Here is a 21119-nt window from a genome sequence, read left to right on the forward strand (position 1 = left end):
AAGAAAATACCAACAATTAACATTCATTATTCACTGGTCCATTAATCACAGGACAATATATAAAAATTAAACTAACTTACATTAGGAGAAAAACATCAAAATTCAACCATGAATCCAGCACATTACCAAATAAATAGACAAAAATTCTACCAACAAACTTAAGAAAGTGTCATTACCTATTAAAACACTATTGCTTAAAGAACATTTACAGAACTCTTACCTCAATGTTTCCCTGAAAAATAAGTTGAAACACATACTCAAGATTCTTTAAAAATGAGCATTAAAAAAAAATACTTGTAACTTGCATTACATTTCATATATGTGCATTTTTTTCAAGCACCACACGACAATTAATCTGCATCAGGCTTTCCACATTAGAAAAACTTCATTTATAGAACTTCTTTCCAGTGAGAGTTTTCACATGACTTTTCAAGTAAATGTTAAAACTGAAAACATTCTTGTAGTTTCCAAATATTAGAGTTTTAATCCTGTGTACATTCTTGCATTTACAAGGTCCAGCTTCATTGTGCATTTTTACATGTCCTTGAAGGGTTATGAGAGACATGAAAGCATTTCCACACTCTGGACAATCACAGGGTTTTTCTCAGGAATGAGTTATGTCTTCAAATGGAATAGAACAACTGAATGCCTTACCACAAGTTTATATTCAAAAGGCTTTTCTCCACTGTGAGTCCTCCCAAGTCTTCAAAAAAAAAAAAAAAAAGAAAAATCTGAAGGCTTTACCATATCATCTTACATTCTTAAGGTTTCTCTCCAGTGTGAGCTCTTTCATGTTTATGAGTGAAAAGGAAAGAGTAAATGCTTTACCACATTTCTTACATGAATAGGGCTTTCCCCTCCCCCCACCTCCAGTGGCTTATGTCCTTGAAAAAGAACTAAGATAACTGAATGCTTTTACACATTTCTTACATTCATAAGGATTCTCTCCAGTATAACTTTTTCTTTTTTTTTTTTTTTTGAGACAGGGTCTCACTCTGCCACCCAAGAGGCTGGAGTACAGTGGCAGGATCTCAGCTCACTGCAGCCTCGACTTACCAGGCTCAAGTAATCCTCCCATCTCAGCCTCTCAAGTAGCTGGGACTACAGGCATGTGCCAACAGACCTGTCTAATAATTTTACTTTTAGTAGAGATGGGTTTTGTCAAGTTGGACAGGCTGGTCCTGAACTCCTGACCTCATGTGATCTGCCCCCTCAGCCTCCTAAAGTGCTAGGATTACAGGTATGAGCAATCACACCTAATTTTTTTTTCTTTTTCTTTTTTTTGGAGACAGGGTTTCACTCTGCCACCCAGGAGGCTGGAGTGCAGTGGCAGGATCTCAGCTAACTGCAGCCTGAACCTCCCAGGCTCAAGTGATTCTCCCATCTCAGTCTCTCAGGTAGGTGGGACGAGAGGTTTGTGCCACCATGCCAAGCTAATTATTTTTTGTAGAGACAGGTTTTCACCATGTTGCCCAGCCTGTTTCACATTGTTTAAATCCAGGCTGGTTATGAACTCCTGGGCTCAAGCAATCCACACACATTGGCCCTCCCAAAGTGCCAGGATTACAGGCATGAGCTGCTGCACCCAGCCTCTACATCATGACTTCTTTCATGGCGAGTAAGGTGATTGGAACGAGTGTAGGCTTTACCACATTTCTTACATTCATAGGGCTTTTCCCCAATATGAATTCTTAAATGGAGGTGAAGGGAATTGAGACGGCTGAAGGCTTTACCACATTTCTTACATTCATAGGGTTTCTCTCCAGTATGAGTACTTCTGTGGCTACAAAGGGAACTGAAACGACTAAAGGCTTTACCACATTTTTTACATTCATAGGGTCTCTCTCCAGTATGAATGCTCCCATGGTAACGAAGGGAAGTGGAACAACTGAAGGCTTTATCACATTTGGTACATTTATAAGGTCTTTTTCCAGTGTGAGTTCTTTCATGAGTTTTAAAAGAACAAGAAAATCTGAATGTCTTCCCACATTCCTTATATTTGTAGGGTTTCTCTCCAGCGTGAGTTTGTTCATATATTAGGCAGGAACCGGAAGCAGTGAACGCTTTACCACACTGTTTACATTTATAGGGTTTTTCCCCAGTGTGAGTTCTCTGATGTCTTTCAAATGCACTGAGAAAATAACAAGCTTTTCCACATATCGTACATTTATAAGCTGGATTTCCACTGTGCATTAGCATGTGTCTTCTAACACCCGGAACAGAAACGAAGAATTTCCCACACTGCTCACATTCATATTGCTTCTCTCCATATGGTTTGTATCCTGAGTGAGCTAGAATATGCCTATTAAGGAGGGAATGACGTATAAAGACTTTTCCACAAATACTGCATTCACATGGTTTTAATCCAGTAGAAATGTTCTTGTTCAGATGAAGATTTGGAATTTGGCTGACAACTTCTCCATATTGATTACCCTCTTTGCTTTCACACAGTCTCTGTACCATATGATTTCTGTAAAAAAAAAAATGACGGCCGGGCGCGGTGGCTCAAGCCTGTAATCCCAGCACTTTGGGAGGCCGAGGCAGGTGGATCACGAGGTCAAGAGATCGAGACCATCCTGGTCAACATGGTGAAACCCTGTCTCTACTAAAAATACAAAAAATCAGCTGGGCATGGTGGTGCGTGCCTGTAATCCCAGCTACTCAGGAGGCTGAGGCAGGAGAATTGCCTGAACTCAGGAGGCGGAGGTTGCGGTGAGCCGAGATCGCGCCATTGCACTCCAGCCTGGGTAACAAGAGCGAAACTCCGTCTCAAAAAAAAAAAAAAAAAAAAAATCCTTAATAAAAAAAAAAAAAAATGACAAGCACATTATTATTGTTGGTTTATTAATAACTTTATACTTATTAATAGGTCTTAGACTTACATTGCTACCAATATCAGGGAAAATGCATTTTTTTTGCCATGACTGAATTATTTGAAAGTAAATGGGTTGACTACTAAAAATGCAGCTACCACCCGCATGGCTATGACCAAAACAGTAATATTCAGATACACAGTTTTACAGTACTGTTTCCAAGTAAACTGTTTTTCAAACACTGCTACATTGAAGTAAGTCACATTTTGGGTGAAATTTTTCTCAAAGTAAATAAATTTCAAGTGGCTCTTATTTGTTTTGATTGCTTGTTTTCAAGTTCATGACATGCTAAGATTCCTTCAGAGGACTTTATTTCCTCTTCTCAGTGCAAGTTACCTTATATCTTTCCCAGGTTTTTTGAAGTAATCTTCAATATTCTGGTCTTTCCATTTGTTTCCTAAAATGTACATCCATAAAATTATGAATTATTAGAAACTACAGAAACATTACTAGAGTTAATGTTCACTGTACATAGTGCCCATGCCTGATTTATTGACCAAATCATTCCCTTGCCACATTCCAAATCATAAATAGCACTGATGACCAAGAAATGCTTCTGTAAGTCAGTGAAAAGTATTTTCATTCTTACCAACATCAGCGAGGTTCCTGCAGGTTTCCTGCATCACTTCTCTGTAGAGGTTCTTCTGAGAAGAATCTAGCAAAGCCCATTCCTCCTGGGTAAAGTTCACAGCCACATCCTCAAAAGCCGCTGAGTCCTAGAACATCCAACACATGTGGATAGAAGGATGGGTGAGACTGACAGCACTAGGAATCTATACTCAATTCATAAGCTGTTTACATGATTCTATAATTTCTAAGCATTTATTCTATGACTTGATTGTCACAACTCTTACTCTGCTCACACATACTCCCTCCTACAGAGCAGTACTAATGCTAGAACTGAACTATTCATAAAGGCAACAGCAAAGTAGAAACACCCATTTCATTAGAGAATCCAGGGAGTAAGATGTACTGCTAAGTTACCCTTTAATTTCATTTTGTACATGTCAAGTATCTGTCATAATGAAGTCTTACCTGATGTGCATAACTGAGTTAATATTATCAGTCCTGAGACTGCTTATTCTTAAAAATGCCTGCTCACGAAGTTCAATCTTTGTATTAGGAACCTACATTTTCAAAAGGATTCTACCAACTTAATAAGAATGATTCACTGCATCTAAATGGTTTGTGCAATGTATTTGCCAAACCTTTTTCTGCTAAAGGTCTATTATTTTGTATCCCTGCAGTGGTGTTGAGTTTTTTTTTTTTCCCTGCCTCCGCAAGTTACTGACCTGACCACCATGACTGCCGTGACTCCCACTGCCCCTCAGCTTGGGGGCGGGGGAGGTCACATGATTCTCTCTGTCCATTATCCCTCTGGGCTCCTCCCCATCATTAAATCCACCTCAACCCAGCTTCAAGCCTTTTCTTCTTTTTTGAGATGGAGTTCCGGAGTTTTGCTTTCGTTGCCCAGGCTGAAGTGCAATGGCACAATCTTGGGAACCAGACATCAAAACACAGTCTGAACACTAAGTGTTTAATGAGTTTCCTCGATAGGCAATATTTTACATGTGCTATCACTTCTTAATTGGGGAGTTGAGCCCATTCCATGTGATTACACCAAGAGAGAATAGGTTTATGAAATTACTTCAATAGGGGGGATCAATCCAGGGTGGCTGTTTAAGAACAGCTCAGGATTGCAGCTCCCAGTGAAAGTGCACAGGGTGAGTGGACACCGCATTTTTATTGCCCACAGACTAGGAAATTCCCAGGTGGAGGAGCTCCATGGGTTACCAGCGCAGCTGTTTCAGCCAGCGCGGCTGTGTCGCGGCAGTGTCGGCCGGCCGCTGCTTTATCGGCGCCCCGGAGCAGCGGTTCTCCATACAAAATACATCGGTCCAGATGCCCTTTTGGCTGGCAATTGGAGCCACGGGAAGTTGCCCATTCGTCTGATTAAAAAGGGGACTGAGCAGGGAACCAGGACAGTAGATTCCAGGGCAAAAAAAAAGTGCCACGAATGTCAGTGCCACTGTTTAAGCCACCACAGTGATTTGCCGCAGGGGAAAACACACAGACCCGGGAGCCTCTTCAACAGGTGACTGGAACACCAACTTAAAAAAAAAAAAAAAAAAAAAAAAGGCTCTAAGGCAGGGAGCCAGGCGATCAGGCTCAGCTGGTCCCATCCCCACAAAAGAACAGCAATCAGAAACTCTCTGGATTGAGAGTTTCACAGCAAGTACAGCTAAACCTGGGATGGTCCAGCTCTGTGGGGGAGGGGTTGCCGCCATTACCAAGGCAGCCCACCACTACGGAGATAGTCAGCCAATGCTGAGGCAGCCCGCCGTTGCCAAGGCAACGTGCCATTGCAGAGAGACTCCACCTTAACAGAGGTGGGCCACCATTGCCGAGGCAGTTCTAACTACACTCATATAAACAGGACTGCAGGGAAGTTCATTCAGCAGCTGGGCGGAGCCCACAGCAGCTCAGCAAAGCCTCTACAGGCAGACAGTGACTAGGCTGCCTCCTTGCTGGGCAGGGCAGCTCTGAAGGAAATAAAAGAAAGCAGCAGCATAATGGAAACTCATAATGCCCTAAATCCCTGGGACAGAGCATCTGGGAACAAAAAGCGGTTTATGAGTTCTGCTGCAGCAGACCTAAACGTACCTGCCCAGCAGCTATGAATGAACAGCGGAGCTCACAGCTCAGCATTTGAGCTCCTATAAAGAACAGACCGTCTCCTCAAGCAGCTCCCTGACCCCTGTATATCCAAAGAGCCACCTAATAAAGGAGAGATCAGATTGACACTTGGCTGGTATCCTTCTGGGACAAAGATAGCAGAAGAAGAAAACTGCTAACAACCCTTACTGTTCAGCAGCTGCTGCAGGTGATCCCCAGGCAAGCAGGGCCTGGAGTGGACCTCAGCAGACCAACAGCAGAGGGGCCAGACTGTCAGAAGGAAAACCAAGAAACAGAAATAACCTCATCATCAACAAACAGAACGTCCACTCAGAGACCCAATCTGAAAGCCAGCAACTACAAAGACAACAGGTGGATAAATCCATAAAGATGGGAAGAAACCAGCGCAAAAAGGATGAAAACACCCAAAACCAGAACACCTCTCCTCCTAAAAGGGATCACAACTCCTCACCAGCAAGAGAACAAGGTTGGATGGAGAACAAGTATGATGAAATGACAGAATCACACTGCAGAAGGTGGGTAGTAAAAAAACTTCTGTGAACTAAAAGAACATGTTCTAAACCAATGCAAAAAAACTAAGAACCCTGAAAAAAGATTTGACAAAATGCTAACGAGAATGGACAAAATAGAAAGGAATATAAGTGAATTGATGGAGCTGAAAAACACAACACAAGAACTTCGCGAAGCATGCACAAGTATCAAAAGCCGAATTGATCAAGCAGAAGAAAGGATATCAGAGGTCGAAGATCAACTCAATGAAATAAAATGGGAGGGCAAGAATAGAGAAAAAAGGGGAAAAAGAAATGCACAAAGTCTCCAAGAAATGTGGGACCATGTGAAAAGGCCTAATCTGCATTTGATAGGCATACATGAATGCGACGAAGAGAACGAATCCAAGCTGGAAAATACTCTTCAGGATATTATCCAGGAAAACTTCCCCAACCTAGCAAGGCAGGCCAATATTCAAGTCCAGGAAATACAGAGAACACCACAAAGATATTCCTCAAGAAGAGCAACCCCAAGGCACATAATCGTCAGATTCACCAAGGTTGAAATGAAGGAGAAAATACCAAGGGCAGCCAGAGAGAAAGGTCGGGTTACCCACAAAGGGAAGCCCATCAGACTCAGCAGATCTCTCAGCAGAAAACCTACAAGCCAGTAGAGTGGGGGCCAATATTCAACATCCTTAAAGAAAAGAACTTTCAACCCATAATTTCATATCCAGCCAAACTAAGCTTCATAAGTGATGGAAAAATAAAATCCCTTGTGAACATGTAAGTACTCAGAGATTCCGTGACCACCAGGCCAGCTTTACAAGAGCTCCTGAAAGAGGCTCTACACATATAAAGGAAAAGCCAGTACCAGCCACTCCAAAAACATGTCAAATGGTAAAGAGAATCAACACAATGAGGAATCTGCATCAACTAATGGGCAAAACAGCCAACTAGCACCAAAATGGCAGTATCAAATTCACACATAACAATATTAATCCTAAATGTAAATGGACTAAATGCCCCAATCAAAAGACACAGACTAGCAAATTGGATAAAAAGCCAAAACCCGTCCGTGTGCTGTATCCAGGAAACCCATCACACATGCAAGGACACACAAAGGCTCAAAATAAAGGGATGGAGGAAGATTTACCAAGCAAATGGAGAGCAAAAAAAAGCAGGAGTTGCAATTCTCATCTCTGATAAATTAGACTTTAAAGCAACAAAGATCAAAAGAGACAAAGAAGGATATTACATAATGGTAAAAGGATCAATGCAGCAAGAAGAGCCAACGATCCTAAATATATACGCACCCAATACAGGAGCACCCACATACATAAGGCAAGTTCTTAATGACTTACAAAGAGACTTAGACTCCCACACAATTATAGTGGGAGACTTTAACACCCCATTGTCAATATTAGACAGATCTACCAGACAGAACATTAACAAGGATATCCAGGACTTGAACTCAGACCTGGACCAAGCAAACCTAATAGACATTTACAGAACTCTCCACCCCAAATCCACAGAATATGCATTCTTCTCAGCACCACATCACACGTACTCTAAATTGACCACATAATTGGGAGTAAATCACTCCTCAGCAAATGCAAAAGAATGGAAATCATAACAGTCTCTCAGACCACAGTGCAATCAAGTTAGAACTCAGAATTGAAAAACTAACCCAGAACCACACAGCTTCATGGAAACTGAACAACTTGCTCTTGAATGTTGACTGGATAAACAATGAAATGAAGACAGAAATAAAGATGTTCTTTGAAACCAACGAGAATGAAGACACAACATACCAGAATCTCTGGGACACATTTAAAGCAGTCTCTAGAGGAAAGTATATAGCAATAAGTGCCCACATGAGAAGAAAGGAGAGATCAAAAATTGACACACTATCGTCAAAATTGAAAGAGCTAGAGGAGCAAGATCAAAAAAACTCAAAGTCTAGCAGAAGACAAGAAACAGCTAAGATCAGAGCAGAACTGAAGGAGATAGAGACACAAAAAACCCTTCAAAAAATCAATAAATCCAGGAGCTGGTTTTTTGAAAAGATCAACAAAATTGACAGACCACTAGCCAGATTAATAAAAAAGAAAAGAGAGAATAACCAAATTGATGCAATAAAAAATGATAAAGGGGATATCACCACAGATTCCACAGAAATTCAAACCATCATCAGAGATTATTACAAACAACTCTATGCACATAAACTAGTAAACCTGGAAGAAATGGGTAAATTCCTGGACACTTGCCTCCTCCCAAGCCTAAACCAGGAAGAAGCCGAAACCCTGAACAGACCCATAACAAGGTCTGAAGTTGAGGCAGCAATTAAGAGCTTACCACCCAAAAAAAGCCCAGGTCCAGACGGGTTCACAGCCGAATTCTACCAGACATACAAAGAGGAGCTGGTACCATTCCTTCTGAAACTATTCCAAACAATAGAAAAAGAGGGAATTCTTCCCAAATCATTTTATGAGACCAACATCATCCCGATTCCAAAACCCGGCAGAGACTCAACAAGAAAAGAAAACTTCAGGCCAATATCCATGATGAACATAGATGCAAAAATCTTCAATAAAACACTGACAAGCCGATTGCAACAGCACATCAAAAAGTTTATCCACCATGACCAAGTAGGCTTCTTCCTGGCGATGCAAGGCTGGTTCAACATATGCAAGTCTATAAACGTAATTCACCACATAAACAGAACCAAAGAAAAAACCACGTGATTACCTCAATTGATGCAGAGAAGGCCTTTGACAAAATTCAACAGCGCTTTATGCTAAAAACCCTCAATAAGCTAGGTATTGACAGAATGTATCTCAAAATAATAAAAGCTATTTACGACAAACCAACAGCCAATATCATACTGAATGGGCAAAAACTGGAAGCATTCCCCTTGAAATGTGGCACTAGACAAGGATGCTCTCTCTCACCACTCCTATTCAATATAGTACTAGAAGCTCTAGCCAGAGCAATCAGGCAAGAAAAAGAAATAAAGAGTATTCAAATAGGAAAGGAGGAAGTCAAATTGTCTCTATTTGCAGACGACATGATTGTATATCTAGAAGACCCCATCGTCTCAGCCCCAAATCTCCTGAAACTGATAAGCAACTTCAGCAAAGTCTCAGGATACAAAATCAATGTGCAAAAATCACATGCATTCCTATACACCAATAACAGACTTAAAGAGAGCCAAATCAAGAACAAACTTCCATTCACAATTGCCACAAAGAGAATAAAATATCTAGGAATACAACAAGGAACGTAAAGGACCTCTTCAAGGAGAACTACAAGCCACTGCTCAACGAAATAAGAGAGGACACAAACAGATGGACAAACATTCCATGTTCATGGTTAGGAAGAATCAATATCGTGAAAATGGCCATACTGCCCAAAGTAATTTACAGATTCAACGCTATCCCCATCAAGCTACCAATGACCTTCTTCACAGAACTGGAAAAAACCACCTTAAACTTCATATGGAACCAAAAGAGAGCCCGCATAGCCAAGTCAATTCTAAGCAAAAAGAACAAAGCGGGAGGCATCACAGAACTGGACATCAAACTATACTACAAGGCTACAGTAATCAAAACAGCATGGTACTGCTACCAAAACAGAGATATAGACCAACGGAACAGAACAGAGGTCTCGGAGGCAATGCAACATATCTACAACCACCTGATCTTTGACAAACCAGACAAAAACAAGCAATGGGAAAGGATTCCCTGTTTAATAAATGGTGTTGGGAAAACTGGCTAGCCATGTGCAGAAAGCAGGATCTGGACCCCTTCCTGACACCTTACACTAAAATTAACTCCAGATGGATTAAAGACTTAAACATAAGACCTAACACCATAAAAACCCTAGAAGAAAATCTAGGCAAAACCGTTCAGGACATAGGTGTAGGCAAGGACTTCATGACCAAAACACCAAAAGCATTGACAACAAAAGCCAAAATAGACAAATGGGACCTAATCAAACTCCACAGCTTCTGCACAGCAAAACAAACAGTCATTAGAGTGAATCGGCAACCAACAGAATGGGAAAAAGTTTTTACAGTTTACCCATCTGACAAAGGGCTGATATCTAGAATTTACAAAGAACTAAAACGGATTTACAAGAAAAAAAACTAACAAGCCCATTCAAAAGTGGGCAAAGGATATGAACAGATACTTTACAAAAGAAGACATACATGAGGCCAACAAACATATGAAAAAATGCTCATTATCACTGGTCATCAGAGAAATGCAAATCAAAACTACATTGAGATACCATCTCACGCCAGTTAGAATGGCGATCATTAAAAAATCTGGAGATAACAGATGCTGGAGAGGATGTGGAGAAATAGGAACACTTTTACACTATTGGTGGGAGTGTAAATTAGTTCAACCATTGTGGAAGACAGTGTGGCGATTCCTCAAGGACGTAGAAACAGAAATTCCATTTGACCCAGCAATCCCATTACTGGGTATATATCCAAAGGATTACAAATCGTTCTACTATAAGGACACGTGCACACGAATGTTCATTGCAGCACTGTTTACAATAGCAAAGACCTGGAACCAACCCAAATGCCCATCAGTGATAGACTGGACAGGGAAAATGTGGCATATATACACCATGGAATATTATGCAGCCATCAAAAATGATGAGTTTGTGTCCTTTGCAGGGACATGGATGAACCTGGAAACCATCATTCTCAGCAAACTGACAGAAGAGCAGAAGATCAAACACCGCATGTTCTCAGTCATAGGCGGGTGTTGAACAATGAGAACACATGGACACAGGGAGGGGAGCACTACACACTGGGGCCAGTTGGGGGGGAATAGGGGAGGGATGGTGGGGGGTGGGGAGCTGGGGAGAGATAGCAAAGGGAGAGAAGCCAGATGTAGGTGATGGGGAGGAAGGCAGCAAATCACACTGCCACGTGTGTACCTATGCAACAATCTTGCATGTTCTTCACATGTACCCCAAAACCTAAAATGCAATAAAATAAACGGGAAAAAAAAAAGATTTACAAAAACGTAAAATGATAAAATGATAGCCAAAATGTAAAATAATAGCCACTTTTTAAAATGTGGCTGTTGGAAGACTTTATGTTACTAAAGTATATATTATTTGTTGTTTAGGATGATATAATTGTTTTTCATATGGTATGCAATGTGTATTAACATAATGATTTTATTATTGCTTTTAAAAAATAAATATTTAACGTTAAAAAACAACAACAACAACATTGAGATACCATCTCACGCCAGTTAGAATGGCGATCATTAAAAAATCTGGAGAGGCCGGGCGCGGTGGCTCAAGCCTGTAATCCCAGCACTTTGGGAGGCCGAGGTGGGTGGATCACGAGGTCAAGAGATCGAGACCATCCTGGTCAACATGGTGAAACCCCGTCTCTACTAAAAATACAAAAAATTAGCTGGGCATGGTGGCGCGTGCCTGTAATCCCAGCTACTCAGGAGGCTGAGGCAGGAGAATTGCCTGAACCCAGAAGGCGGAGGTTGCGGTGAGCCGAGATCGCGCCATTGCACTCCAGCCTGGGTAACGAGCGAAACTCCGTCCCAAAAAAAAAAAAAAAATCTGGAGACAACTGATGCTGGAGAGGATGTGGAGAAATAGGAACACTTTTACACTGTTGGTGGGAGTGCAAATTAGTTCAACCATTGTGCAAGACAGTGTGGCGATTCCTCAAGGACGTAGAAACAGAAATTCCATTTGACCCAGCAATCCCATTACTGAGTATATATCCAAAGGATTATAAATCGTGCTACTACAAGGACACGTGCACACGAATGTTCATTGCAGCACTGTTTACAATAGCAAAGACCTGGAACCAACCCAAATGCCCATCGATGATAGACTGGACAGGGAAAATGTGGCACATATACACCATGGAATATTATGCAGCCATCAAAAACGATGAGTTTGTGTCCTTTGTAGGGACATGGATGAACCTGGAAACCATCATTCTCAGCAAACTGACAGAAGAACAGAAGATCAAACACCGCATGTTCTCACTCATAGGCGAGTGTTGAACAATGAGAACGCACGGACACAGGGAGGGGAACACTACACACTGCGGTCAGTTGGTGGGAAATACGGGAGGGACGTTGGGGGGTGGGGAGCTGGGGAAAGATAGCAAGGGGAGAGATGCCAGATGTGGGTGATGGGGAGGAAGGCAGCAAATCACACTGCCACGTGTGTATCTATGCAACAATCTTGCATGTTCTTCACATGTACCCCAAAACCTAAAATGCAATAAAATAAATAAATGGGAAAAAAAAAGAAATTTACTTCAATAGTAAATAAAACCAATAATTGATATTTAACAATACTAATAGAATAATTTTTAAATTTCTATTGCATAATGTCAAGGCAGATGAAGTAAGAGGAAATATGGCACTTTTTTTAAAATCACATCACTGTCACCAAGATGTCACCACTTCCAGATGCTATTCTTATGAAATCACATAAATTCCCAAATCGGGCTTTTTTAGGCAAGAAAAACTACTTTTTCATACGTAGTAAAAATGACAAATGTCATCTAACATACTTCTAAGATTTTTCAAACAAAAATATTCACAACAGTACAGTACTAGAAGAGAGATAAGCAAACAGACCAAAGGACAAAAGTCTTCAATGACCCAGCATTTATGTGGAAAGTTGATTAATGATAGAACAGGCAGTGCAGAATAGAAAAAGAAATCACAAGCACTTTAAAATATGAGGCAAACCCAGCTGGAATCTACTTGGGAAAATGCATTGCATTCTTCTCTATTACATGAATAATAATCAATGTATTATATATCCAAATATGAAAGATAAAATCAGAAAACTTTCAGAAGTCACAGGAAGATTTTTTTAATGAAAGATTAGGCAGAATCTTTTTTATGTAAGAAAAAAGCAATAAAGGAACTGACAAACTCAAACATATTAAAATTAAGAGAATAAAAAAAAAAAATAGGCCGGGCACGGTGGCTCAAGCCTGTAATCCCAGCACTTTGGGAGGCCGAGGCGGGTGGATCACGAGGTCAAGAGATCGAGACCATCCTGGTCAACATGGTGAAACCCCGTCTCTACTAAAACTACAAAAAATTAGCTGGGCATGGTAGTGCGTGCCTGTAATCCCAGCTACTCAGGAGGCTGAGGCAGGAGAATTGCCTGAACCCAGGAGGCGGAGGTTGCGGTGAGCCGAGATCGCGCCATTGCACTCTAGCCTGGGTAACAAGAGTGAAAGAAAAAAAAAATAGAGTGGGCCAGGCTTGGTGGCTCACTCCTGTAATCCCAATATTTTGGGAGGCTAGGGCGGGCAGATCATCTGAGGTCAGGAGTTCAAGACCAGCCTGGGCCAACATGGCGAAACCCCATCTTTACTAAAAATACAATAATTAGCTAGGCATGTTGGTGGGTGCCTGTAATCCCAGCTACTTGGGAGGCTGAGGCAGGAGAATAGCCTCAGGAAGGCAGAGGTTGCAGTGAGCCGAGCCGAGATCACACCACTGCCCTCTAGCCTGAGCAACAGAGTGAGACCCTGTCTCAAAAAAAAAAAAAAAAAAAAAGAGTAGAACAAAAATCTGTAATACATGCAATACTGAAGAATTAGATTGTTGAGTAAGATGAACAAATGATTTTAAAATGAGAAAATATTAATAAGCAAAACACACTTAACAGAAAATGAGAGACTATATATATAAAAGGTCCATCTAGTTAATAATGAGGAAATAGCCAAATAAAATGTCCAATGAATGTTTGACATTGATTAGAAGGAAAAAAAAGGCAGAGAATCTCAAGTGATAATGACCATGGGCAAGCAAATAAAGTTGTGCATGAATAAGGAAGTCACTGGCACACTTCATTGCTATTTTTGGTAGTTTAAAGTTACCACAATCTAGGGCCCAGTAATTTTTCTCTGAAATCCAGAGAATTTACTGTGCATCTGTACTTGGGCACTGACATAAAATTATAACAATATTCCTCCCAAGAGCAAAAAATAAACTAGAAAGAGCACAAACACCATAACTATTGCAATAAATGAGGAAACCAGCCCACAGCTCAGACACTAGCATGTGTGAAACATAATAAAGTAAGGAAAGCATGGATAACCTTTACATCGTAATTCCATTCATATTCAGTTATTGAAAGTTCAAAGGAGGCAAAACTAAAAGAACACTGGGTTGTGGCAAGAGAAAGATGGTAAAGACGTGAAAAACAGCCAAAGAATCGGGATAGTGGTCATGCAAGAGGTGAGATGAAGATGAGTCTGGGAGGGACCATCAGAAAACTAATGACTGCTCAAGACCCAGTCAGGGATCCTGATAATGATTCCAAAAATGTTTTTATTATTATTAAAACTTGAGAGAAATGCAATTTACTTATTTATTTATCAATCAATGAATAGCTTTAGGGGTCAACTGGTTTTTGGTTATGTAGGTAAACTGTATAGTGATGAAGTCTGGGCTTTTAGTGCACATGTCACCCCGAGTATGCAGTGTACCCAATAGGTGAAAATGCTTTATTCATTTATCTCTGACTATAATTCATGATAAAATTTTAAACCATTAATTAAAATTCTAAAAACCCCACAATGTATATGTTTGTCCTGTAATGTGGTGATCTCAATTTCAATTTACAGATTTTGCAGACAAAGAAAACAAAGCACCAGAGCTCAAAGCACCAACTCTCCAGCAATCAGCAGGTCAAAGTGCATGTGCCACGTCAGGCAACAGGACATGACAGCAAGTTAGAGCAAGAGAAGACAGACCCACAGGGTGGTGGGCAACACAGGTTTAGAAAAACTTAAACTGTAATTACTGAATTGCATAAGTTTGCGAATTAAAATTTCCAGGGTGCCCAGTTTCAAGGGTTCCCACAAATTTGTGAGCTTTACCTCCAGAAACACTTCCAGGCTCTCAGAGAAAAGATCACAGAAAAATTGCGGGGCGCAGTGGCTCAAGCCTGTAATCCCAGCACTTTGGGAGGCCGAGGTGGGTGGATCACGAGGTCAAGAGATCGAGACCATCCTGGTCAACATGGTGAAAACCCGTCTCTCTGTCTCTCTATCTGCCTCTCTGTCTCTCTCTTCCTCTGTCCCTGTCTTTCTCTCATCTGTCTGTCTCTCTCTGCCTCTCTGTCTCTCTCTGTTTTTTTCTCTCTGTCTCCTTCTCTGTCTGTGTCTCTTCCTCTGTCTCTCTGTGTTTTGTCTCTCTCTCTCTCTGTCCTTGTTTCTCTCTCTCAGTCTCTCTCTCCCTCTTTTTCTTTTTAAAATAAGCTTGCCGGGCGCAGTGGCTCAAGCCTGTAATCCCAGCACTTTGGGAGGCCTAGGCGGGTGGATCACGAGGTCAAGAGATCGAGACCATCCTGGTCAACACAGTGAAAACCCGTCTCTACTAAAAATACAAAAAATTAGCTGGGCATGGTGACATGTGCCTGTAATCCCAGCTACTCAGGAGGTTGAGGCAGGAGAATTGCCTGAACCCAGGAGACGGAGGTTGCGATGAGCCGAGATCGCACCATTGCACTCCAGCCTGGGTAACAAGAGCGAAACTCTGTCGCAAAAAAGATCACAGAAAAATTACTTCCTGCTTCCAGCAAGAAGAAAAGTAGCCATTTTCAAATATGCCCAGACAATTCTGTTCTTTTTAAGTCCTGTCTTCAAAGGATACTATTTCTCAAAAGCTTAACCAACTGACATTTTACCAGAGCCAAAGGTCCTGGGATAAGAAAAATGCCCAATTCCATCTCCCTCTAATTTTTCTGGCTCAATTAAAAGAACTAAGGGCTCAGAAGTATTTATGAAGTGCTATATCAATATCAGCAGAATACACATATAACACCAGGACACAACTAAAACAACTGTATGCCTCAGACTTTATTTAGGAAGTCTGTAAGGATAGATCTAAGTGGGTAACACTGATGTAAACATGTCTAGAAATAAGCAATGTACCAAGACTACTGAATCATGAAAAAATAGAAAATCTGAACAGACCTACTCTTGGAGATTGACATAATAATCAAAACCCCACTCAAACAAATACAAACCCAGTACCAAACAGTTTCATTGCTTAAATTTACCTAACATTTAAAGAAAAACTAATACTAATCCTCCTTAATTTCTTCATAATAATTCATTGGCAGGAACACTTCCAAACTCATTCTGTAAAGCTAAAATTGTGCTGACATGAAAAATTAACAAACACTAAAAGAAAATTAACACAAATATCCTTTATAAATATCAATGTTAAAATCCTCACATAGGCCAGGTGCAGTGGCCCATGCCTGTAATCCCAGCACTTTGGGAGGCCAAGGTGGGTGGATCACGAGGTCAGAAGTACAAAACCAACCTGGCCAAGATGGTGAAACCCTGTCTCTACTAAGAATACAAAAATTAGCTGGGCATGGTGGTGGGTGCCTGTAATCCCAGCTACCTGGAGGCTGAGGCAGAGAATTGCTTGAACCCAGGAGGCAGAGGTTGCAGTGAGCCAAGATCACACCACTGCACTCCAGCCTGGGCAACAGAGTGAGACTCCATCTCAAAAATAAATAAATAAATAAATAAATAAATAAAATAAAATGAAATAAATCCTTAAATGAATACTAGAAATTGTATTCGGCAGCATATTAAAAAGATTATACATCATGACCAAATGAGATTAATCCCTAAAATGCAAGAGTGGTTCAACCTATGAAAATCAATGTAATACATCACATTAGCAAAATGACTTAAACACCATAATGATCTTACTTGACACAGAAAAAGCATTTGACAAAATACAAGACACACTTATAATAAAAGCATACGACAAACCAGTGCTAGAGGAAAACAACTTCAATATAATAAAGGACATATATTAAAAAAACAAACAAAAAAACAGGAACACCACAATCAGTGGTGAAATAAAAAAAAGGTTTTCTTATAAGAACAGGAAAAAAAAAAGGTATCTGCTTTGATCACTTTGTTCAAGACAGTATAGAAAATTCTAGCCATGAGCAACTAGGCAACAAAAAAAGGTGGAAAAGGAAGAAGAACAGAAATGCATCCACACTGGAAAGGAAGACATAAAAATTATCTCTGTTTACAGTAATCATATATGTAGAAAATCCTAAAGATTGCACACAAACACAAGAAAAAATACTCCCAAATATTTGAAACTAATAAATTTAGCAAAGCTGCAGGATAAAAAAGTCAACATGCAAAAATCAGGTGCATTTATATATACAAACTGAATAATCTGAAAAGGGAATTAATACCATTAACATAATTGAAATAATACTCAGAAATTAGGCAAAATATTTGTACATTGAAAACTACAAAATTTTGAAAGGAATTAAAGATACAAATGACACCTTGTGTTCATGGGTTGGAAGACTTAATTTTGTGAAGATGTCACTACTACCCAAAATGATATGCAAACTCAATTTAATCCCTATCACAATCCCAATGACATTGTTTTTACAGAAATAGAAAGCACCATCCTAAAATTCGTATAGAATACCAACAAAAACCAACAGTCAAAACAATTTAAAAAGCAAAGTTGGATGTCTTACTCTTCCTGATTTCAAAACTTACTCAAAGTTACAGTAATCAACACAGAGTGGTACTGCCAGGAAGACAGACATATACACAAAGGAAATGGAAAAGACAGCCCAGAAAAATACCCTCAATATGATACATTGATTTTCAGCAAGGTGCCAGGATCATTCAGTAGAAAGTCTTTAGAAAAAATGATGCTGGAAAACTGGATATTCACATGCAGAATTATAAAGCTGAATTCTAACATTACACCATATCCAAAAAAGAAATCAAAATGGTAGCAGGTCATGGTGGTGCACACCTGTAATCTTAGCTGCTTGGGAGGCTGAGGCACAAGAATGGCTTCAGCCCGGGAGGCAGAAGTTACAGTGAGCTGAGATGGCATCACTGCACTCCAGCCTGGGCAACCGATCAAGACTCTGTTAAAAAAAAAAAAAAAGAAAAGAAAAAGAAATCTAGGGCTAGGCATGGTGGTTTACACCCATAACCCTAGCAATTTGGGAGACTAGGGGAGGATTGTTTGAGCTCAGGAGTTCAAGACTTGCCCAGGCAACACAGGGAGACCCCATCTCTATTAAAAAGAAATTCTAGCTGGGTGTGGTAGTGGCGCCTGTAATCCCAGCTACTCAGGAGGCTGAGGCAGGAAAATCGCTTGAACCCAGAGGCAGAGGTTGCAGCAAGCCAAGATCTGCCACTGCACTCCAGCCTGGGTGACAAAGCGAGACTCTGTCTCCAAAAAAAAAAAAAAAAAAAAAACCAACAAAAATAGCCAGGCACAGTGACACATGCCTATGGTCTCAGCTACTCAGGAGGCAGAGGGGAGGACAACTTGGGCCCAGGAGGGGGAGGCTGCAGTGAGCTGTAATTGTGTCACTGCACTCCAGACTGAGTGACAGAGCAAAACCCTGTCTCAAGGAGAAAAAAAAAGGATCACAGACATAAAAGGGCTAAAACTAAACAATTTTTAGATAAAAATACAGAGCAAAAGTAACACTAAATTTTGAAATAATTCTTGCATATGACACCAAAAGCTCAGTCAACAACAAGAAAAAATAGACATTTGACAGTGTTGAAATTAAAGACTCCTGTCCCTCAGGTGCTATTAATAGAATAAAAAGGCAATCTATGGAATTGCTAAAAAACAAATTGCAAATGATAAATCTATCTGGCAAGGTGTTCATATCCAGAATGAATAAAGACTCTGCATTTCACACAATTAAAGCCCCTAGAACACTAGGAATAGATGAAATCTTCCTCAAGGTGCTAGAAGGCATCTGTAAAACCCCACAGCTAATATCATATTTAAAAGACTAAAAGCAGCCAGGTATGGTGTACCTGTAATCCTAGCACTTCGGAGGGCCCAGGTGGGCAGATCACCTGAGGTCAGGAGTTTGAGACCACCCTGATCAACATGGAGAAACCCTCAACTCTACTAAAAATACAAAATTAGCCAGGCATGGTGGTGCATGCCTGTAGTATCAGCTTCTTGGGAGGAGGAGACAGGAGAATCGCTTGAACCTGGGAGGCGGAGATTACAATGAGCTGAGATTATACCACTGCACTACAGCCAGGGCAACAAGAACAAAACTCCATCTCAAAAAAATAATAATTAAAAAAAAAGACTAAAAGCTTCCTTTTTATGATCAGAAACAAGACAAGGATGCTTGGTCTCATCACTGCTATTCCACATAGTAAGAGAGGGCCAGGAGCAGAGGCTCATTCCTGTACTCCCAGCACTTTGGGAAGCCAAGGCGAGCAGATAACCTGAGGTCAGGAGTTTGAGACCAGCCTGGTCAACATGGCAAAACCCCGTCTCTACTAAAAATACAAAAAAATTAGCCAGGCGTAGTGGTGAACCCCTGTAATCCCAGCTACTCGGGAGGCTGAGGCAGGAGAATCACTTGAACTCAGAATGCGGAGATTGGAGTGAACCGAGATAGCACCATTGCACTCCAGCCTGGATGAAAAGAGGGAAACTCCATCTCAAAAAACAAAACAAAACAAATAGTAAGAGAGATGCTTATCAAGCCTGGAGGTACAAAATATACAAAATTTTATTTATACATACTTGCAATTAAATTATCTGAAAATGCAGTTGAAGAATAAAGTCCATTTACTATAGTGCCCAGAGAATACATAGAAATAAATTTAATAAAGTATAAAACTTCTCTGATAACCACAACTTTGCTGAAAGCTGAAGATCTTTTAAAAAAAAAAAAATCCCATTCTCATGGATTAGTAGGACTAATATAATTAAGATAGCAATATTCCCAAAAAATCAACAGATTTAATGCAATCCTATCAGAAACCAAGGTTACCACCTTGCTGAAACTGAAAACTAGATGTGGAAATTCATATAGAATTGCAAGGAACTCAGAATACCCTGAAAATCTTGAAAAAGGGTAAAGTCAGAAAACACACACTTCACAATTTCAAAACTTGCTTCAGAGCAAAGTAACCAAGATCGTGTGGTAACGGCACAGGAAAGTCAGTCAGATCAATAAAACATCACAGACTCCAAGAGAGTGAGATCAACCAGTAGAAAGGCAGAGAGAGTGTCTACTGCAAATACCTGTCCCTTCACAGAAACAGGAAAAACAAGCCTAACCGTCAGAACAACTTCGTCAAAACTCTTGAAAACCAACAAAGGTTTACAGCAAATATGTGAATGCAGAACGAAGAAAAACAGCAGAAAAGCCTCTTGAAGTTTTCAGTTGTCCTTGCCTGAGCCTCCCTGCTCAGTGCCAATTTTCAAAACAGCAATATGAGTTTGTAGTTCCACAGAGAGAAGAGCAGATCTGACTTGCAAATTAATGTATCTTTATGGTATAATCTGTCTGAGGCTACTTGCAGGTCTGAAATAAGGCTCTGTTCTCTATTTCGTCTAAGTTAGGAGCCAATCAGTGTAAAAAAAAAAAATGGCAGGAATTGCTTGAAAACATGAAATAAATAAAACACCCACAGGCACCTGAAACAACAGATTATGATTGAGACGTGCATTAGAACACCTGAAGCCCAGGAAGAAAAGCTGGAGTAAATGTTGGTTATTTTTATTTTATTATTATTATTATTTCTTCTTTGAGATGGAGTTTTGCTCCTGTTGCCCTGGCTGGAGTGCAATGGCTCGATCTCATCTCACTGCAACCTTTCACTCCTGGGTTCAAGTGATCCTCCTGCCTCAGCCTCCCGAGTAGCTGGGATTACAGGCATCCACCACCACGCCCAGCTATTAAATTCTCTGTATTGTTAGTAGAGACTAGGTTTCACTATGTTGAAGACCTAGGCTGGTCTCAAACTCCTGACCTCAGGTGATCTGCCCACCTCAGCCTCCCAAGTGCTGGGATTACCTCCCAAGTGCCGTGAGTCACCACGCCCAGGCTGGATCTTTATTAATCCGTAATATCTATGAGGTATCCAACTCCAGAAATCAACTCGCCAGTTCTGTACATGATTCTGTATGGAGATCAAACTAAAGTTAAGAATTTAGGCCTTGGAAATGGATTA

The 21119-nt window shown here is 40.5% G+C and overlaps 1 protein-coding gene across 3 annotated transcripts; it reads right to left on the minus strand.

Annotated features, from left to right (window-relative positions):
- Nucleotides 1-1511: 1511 nt before the first annotated feature.
- ZNF669 (zinc finger protein 669) lies at nt 1512-4124 on the minus strand. Of its 3 annotated transcripts, XM_032242083.1 has the most exons (4): nt 3463-4124; nt 3210-3270; nt 1818-2470; nt 1512-1733 (listed from the first exon to the last, which is right to left on the minus strand). In XM_032242083.1, exons 1-4 carry the CDS (start codon nt 3494-3496, stop codon nt 1564-1566), a joined length of 918 nt encoding a protein of 305 aa, XP_032097974.1. In that variant the 5' UTR covers nt 3497-4124; the 3' UTR covers nt 1512-1563. The 3 variants fall into 3 exon arrangements, with proteins under 3 accessions (XP_032097974.1, XP_032097975.1, XP_032097973.1); XM_032242084.1 differs by lacking the exon at nt 3210-3270; XM_032242082.1 differs by having other exon boundaries at nt 1512-2470.
- Nucleotides 4125-21119: the final 16995 nt, after the last annotated feature.

Source organism: Sapajus apella, unplaced genomic scaffold, assembly GCF_009761245.1.
Source record: "Sapajus apella isolate SASKATOON/1434 unplaced genomic scaffold, GSC_monkey_1.0 scaffold49, whole genome shotgun sequence".
NCBI lineage: Eukaryota > Metazoa > Chordata > Mammalia > Primates > Cebidae > Sapajus > Sapajus apella.

Excerpts from the sequence above, each read along its gene's own strand:
- ZNF669 (XM_032242082.1), bottom strand. The coding sequence starts at position 3,496 with ATGCAGGAAACCTGCAGGAACCTCGCTGATGTTG. Across the intron at positions 3,271-3,462 it reads CAGGAACCTCGCTGATGTTG|GAAACAAATGGAAAGACCAG; the intron begins GTAAGAATGAAA and ends TGTACATTTTAG. Across the intron at positions 2,471-3,209 it reads AAACCTGGGAAAGATATAAG|AAATCATATGGTACAGAGAC; the intron begins GTAACTTGCACT and ends TTTTTTTTACAG.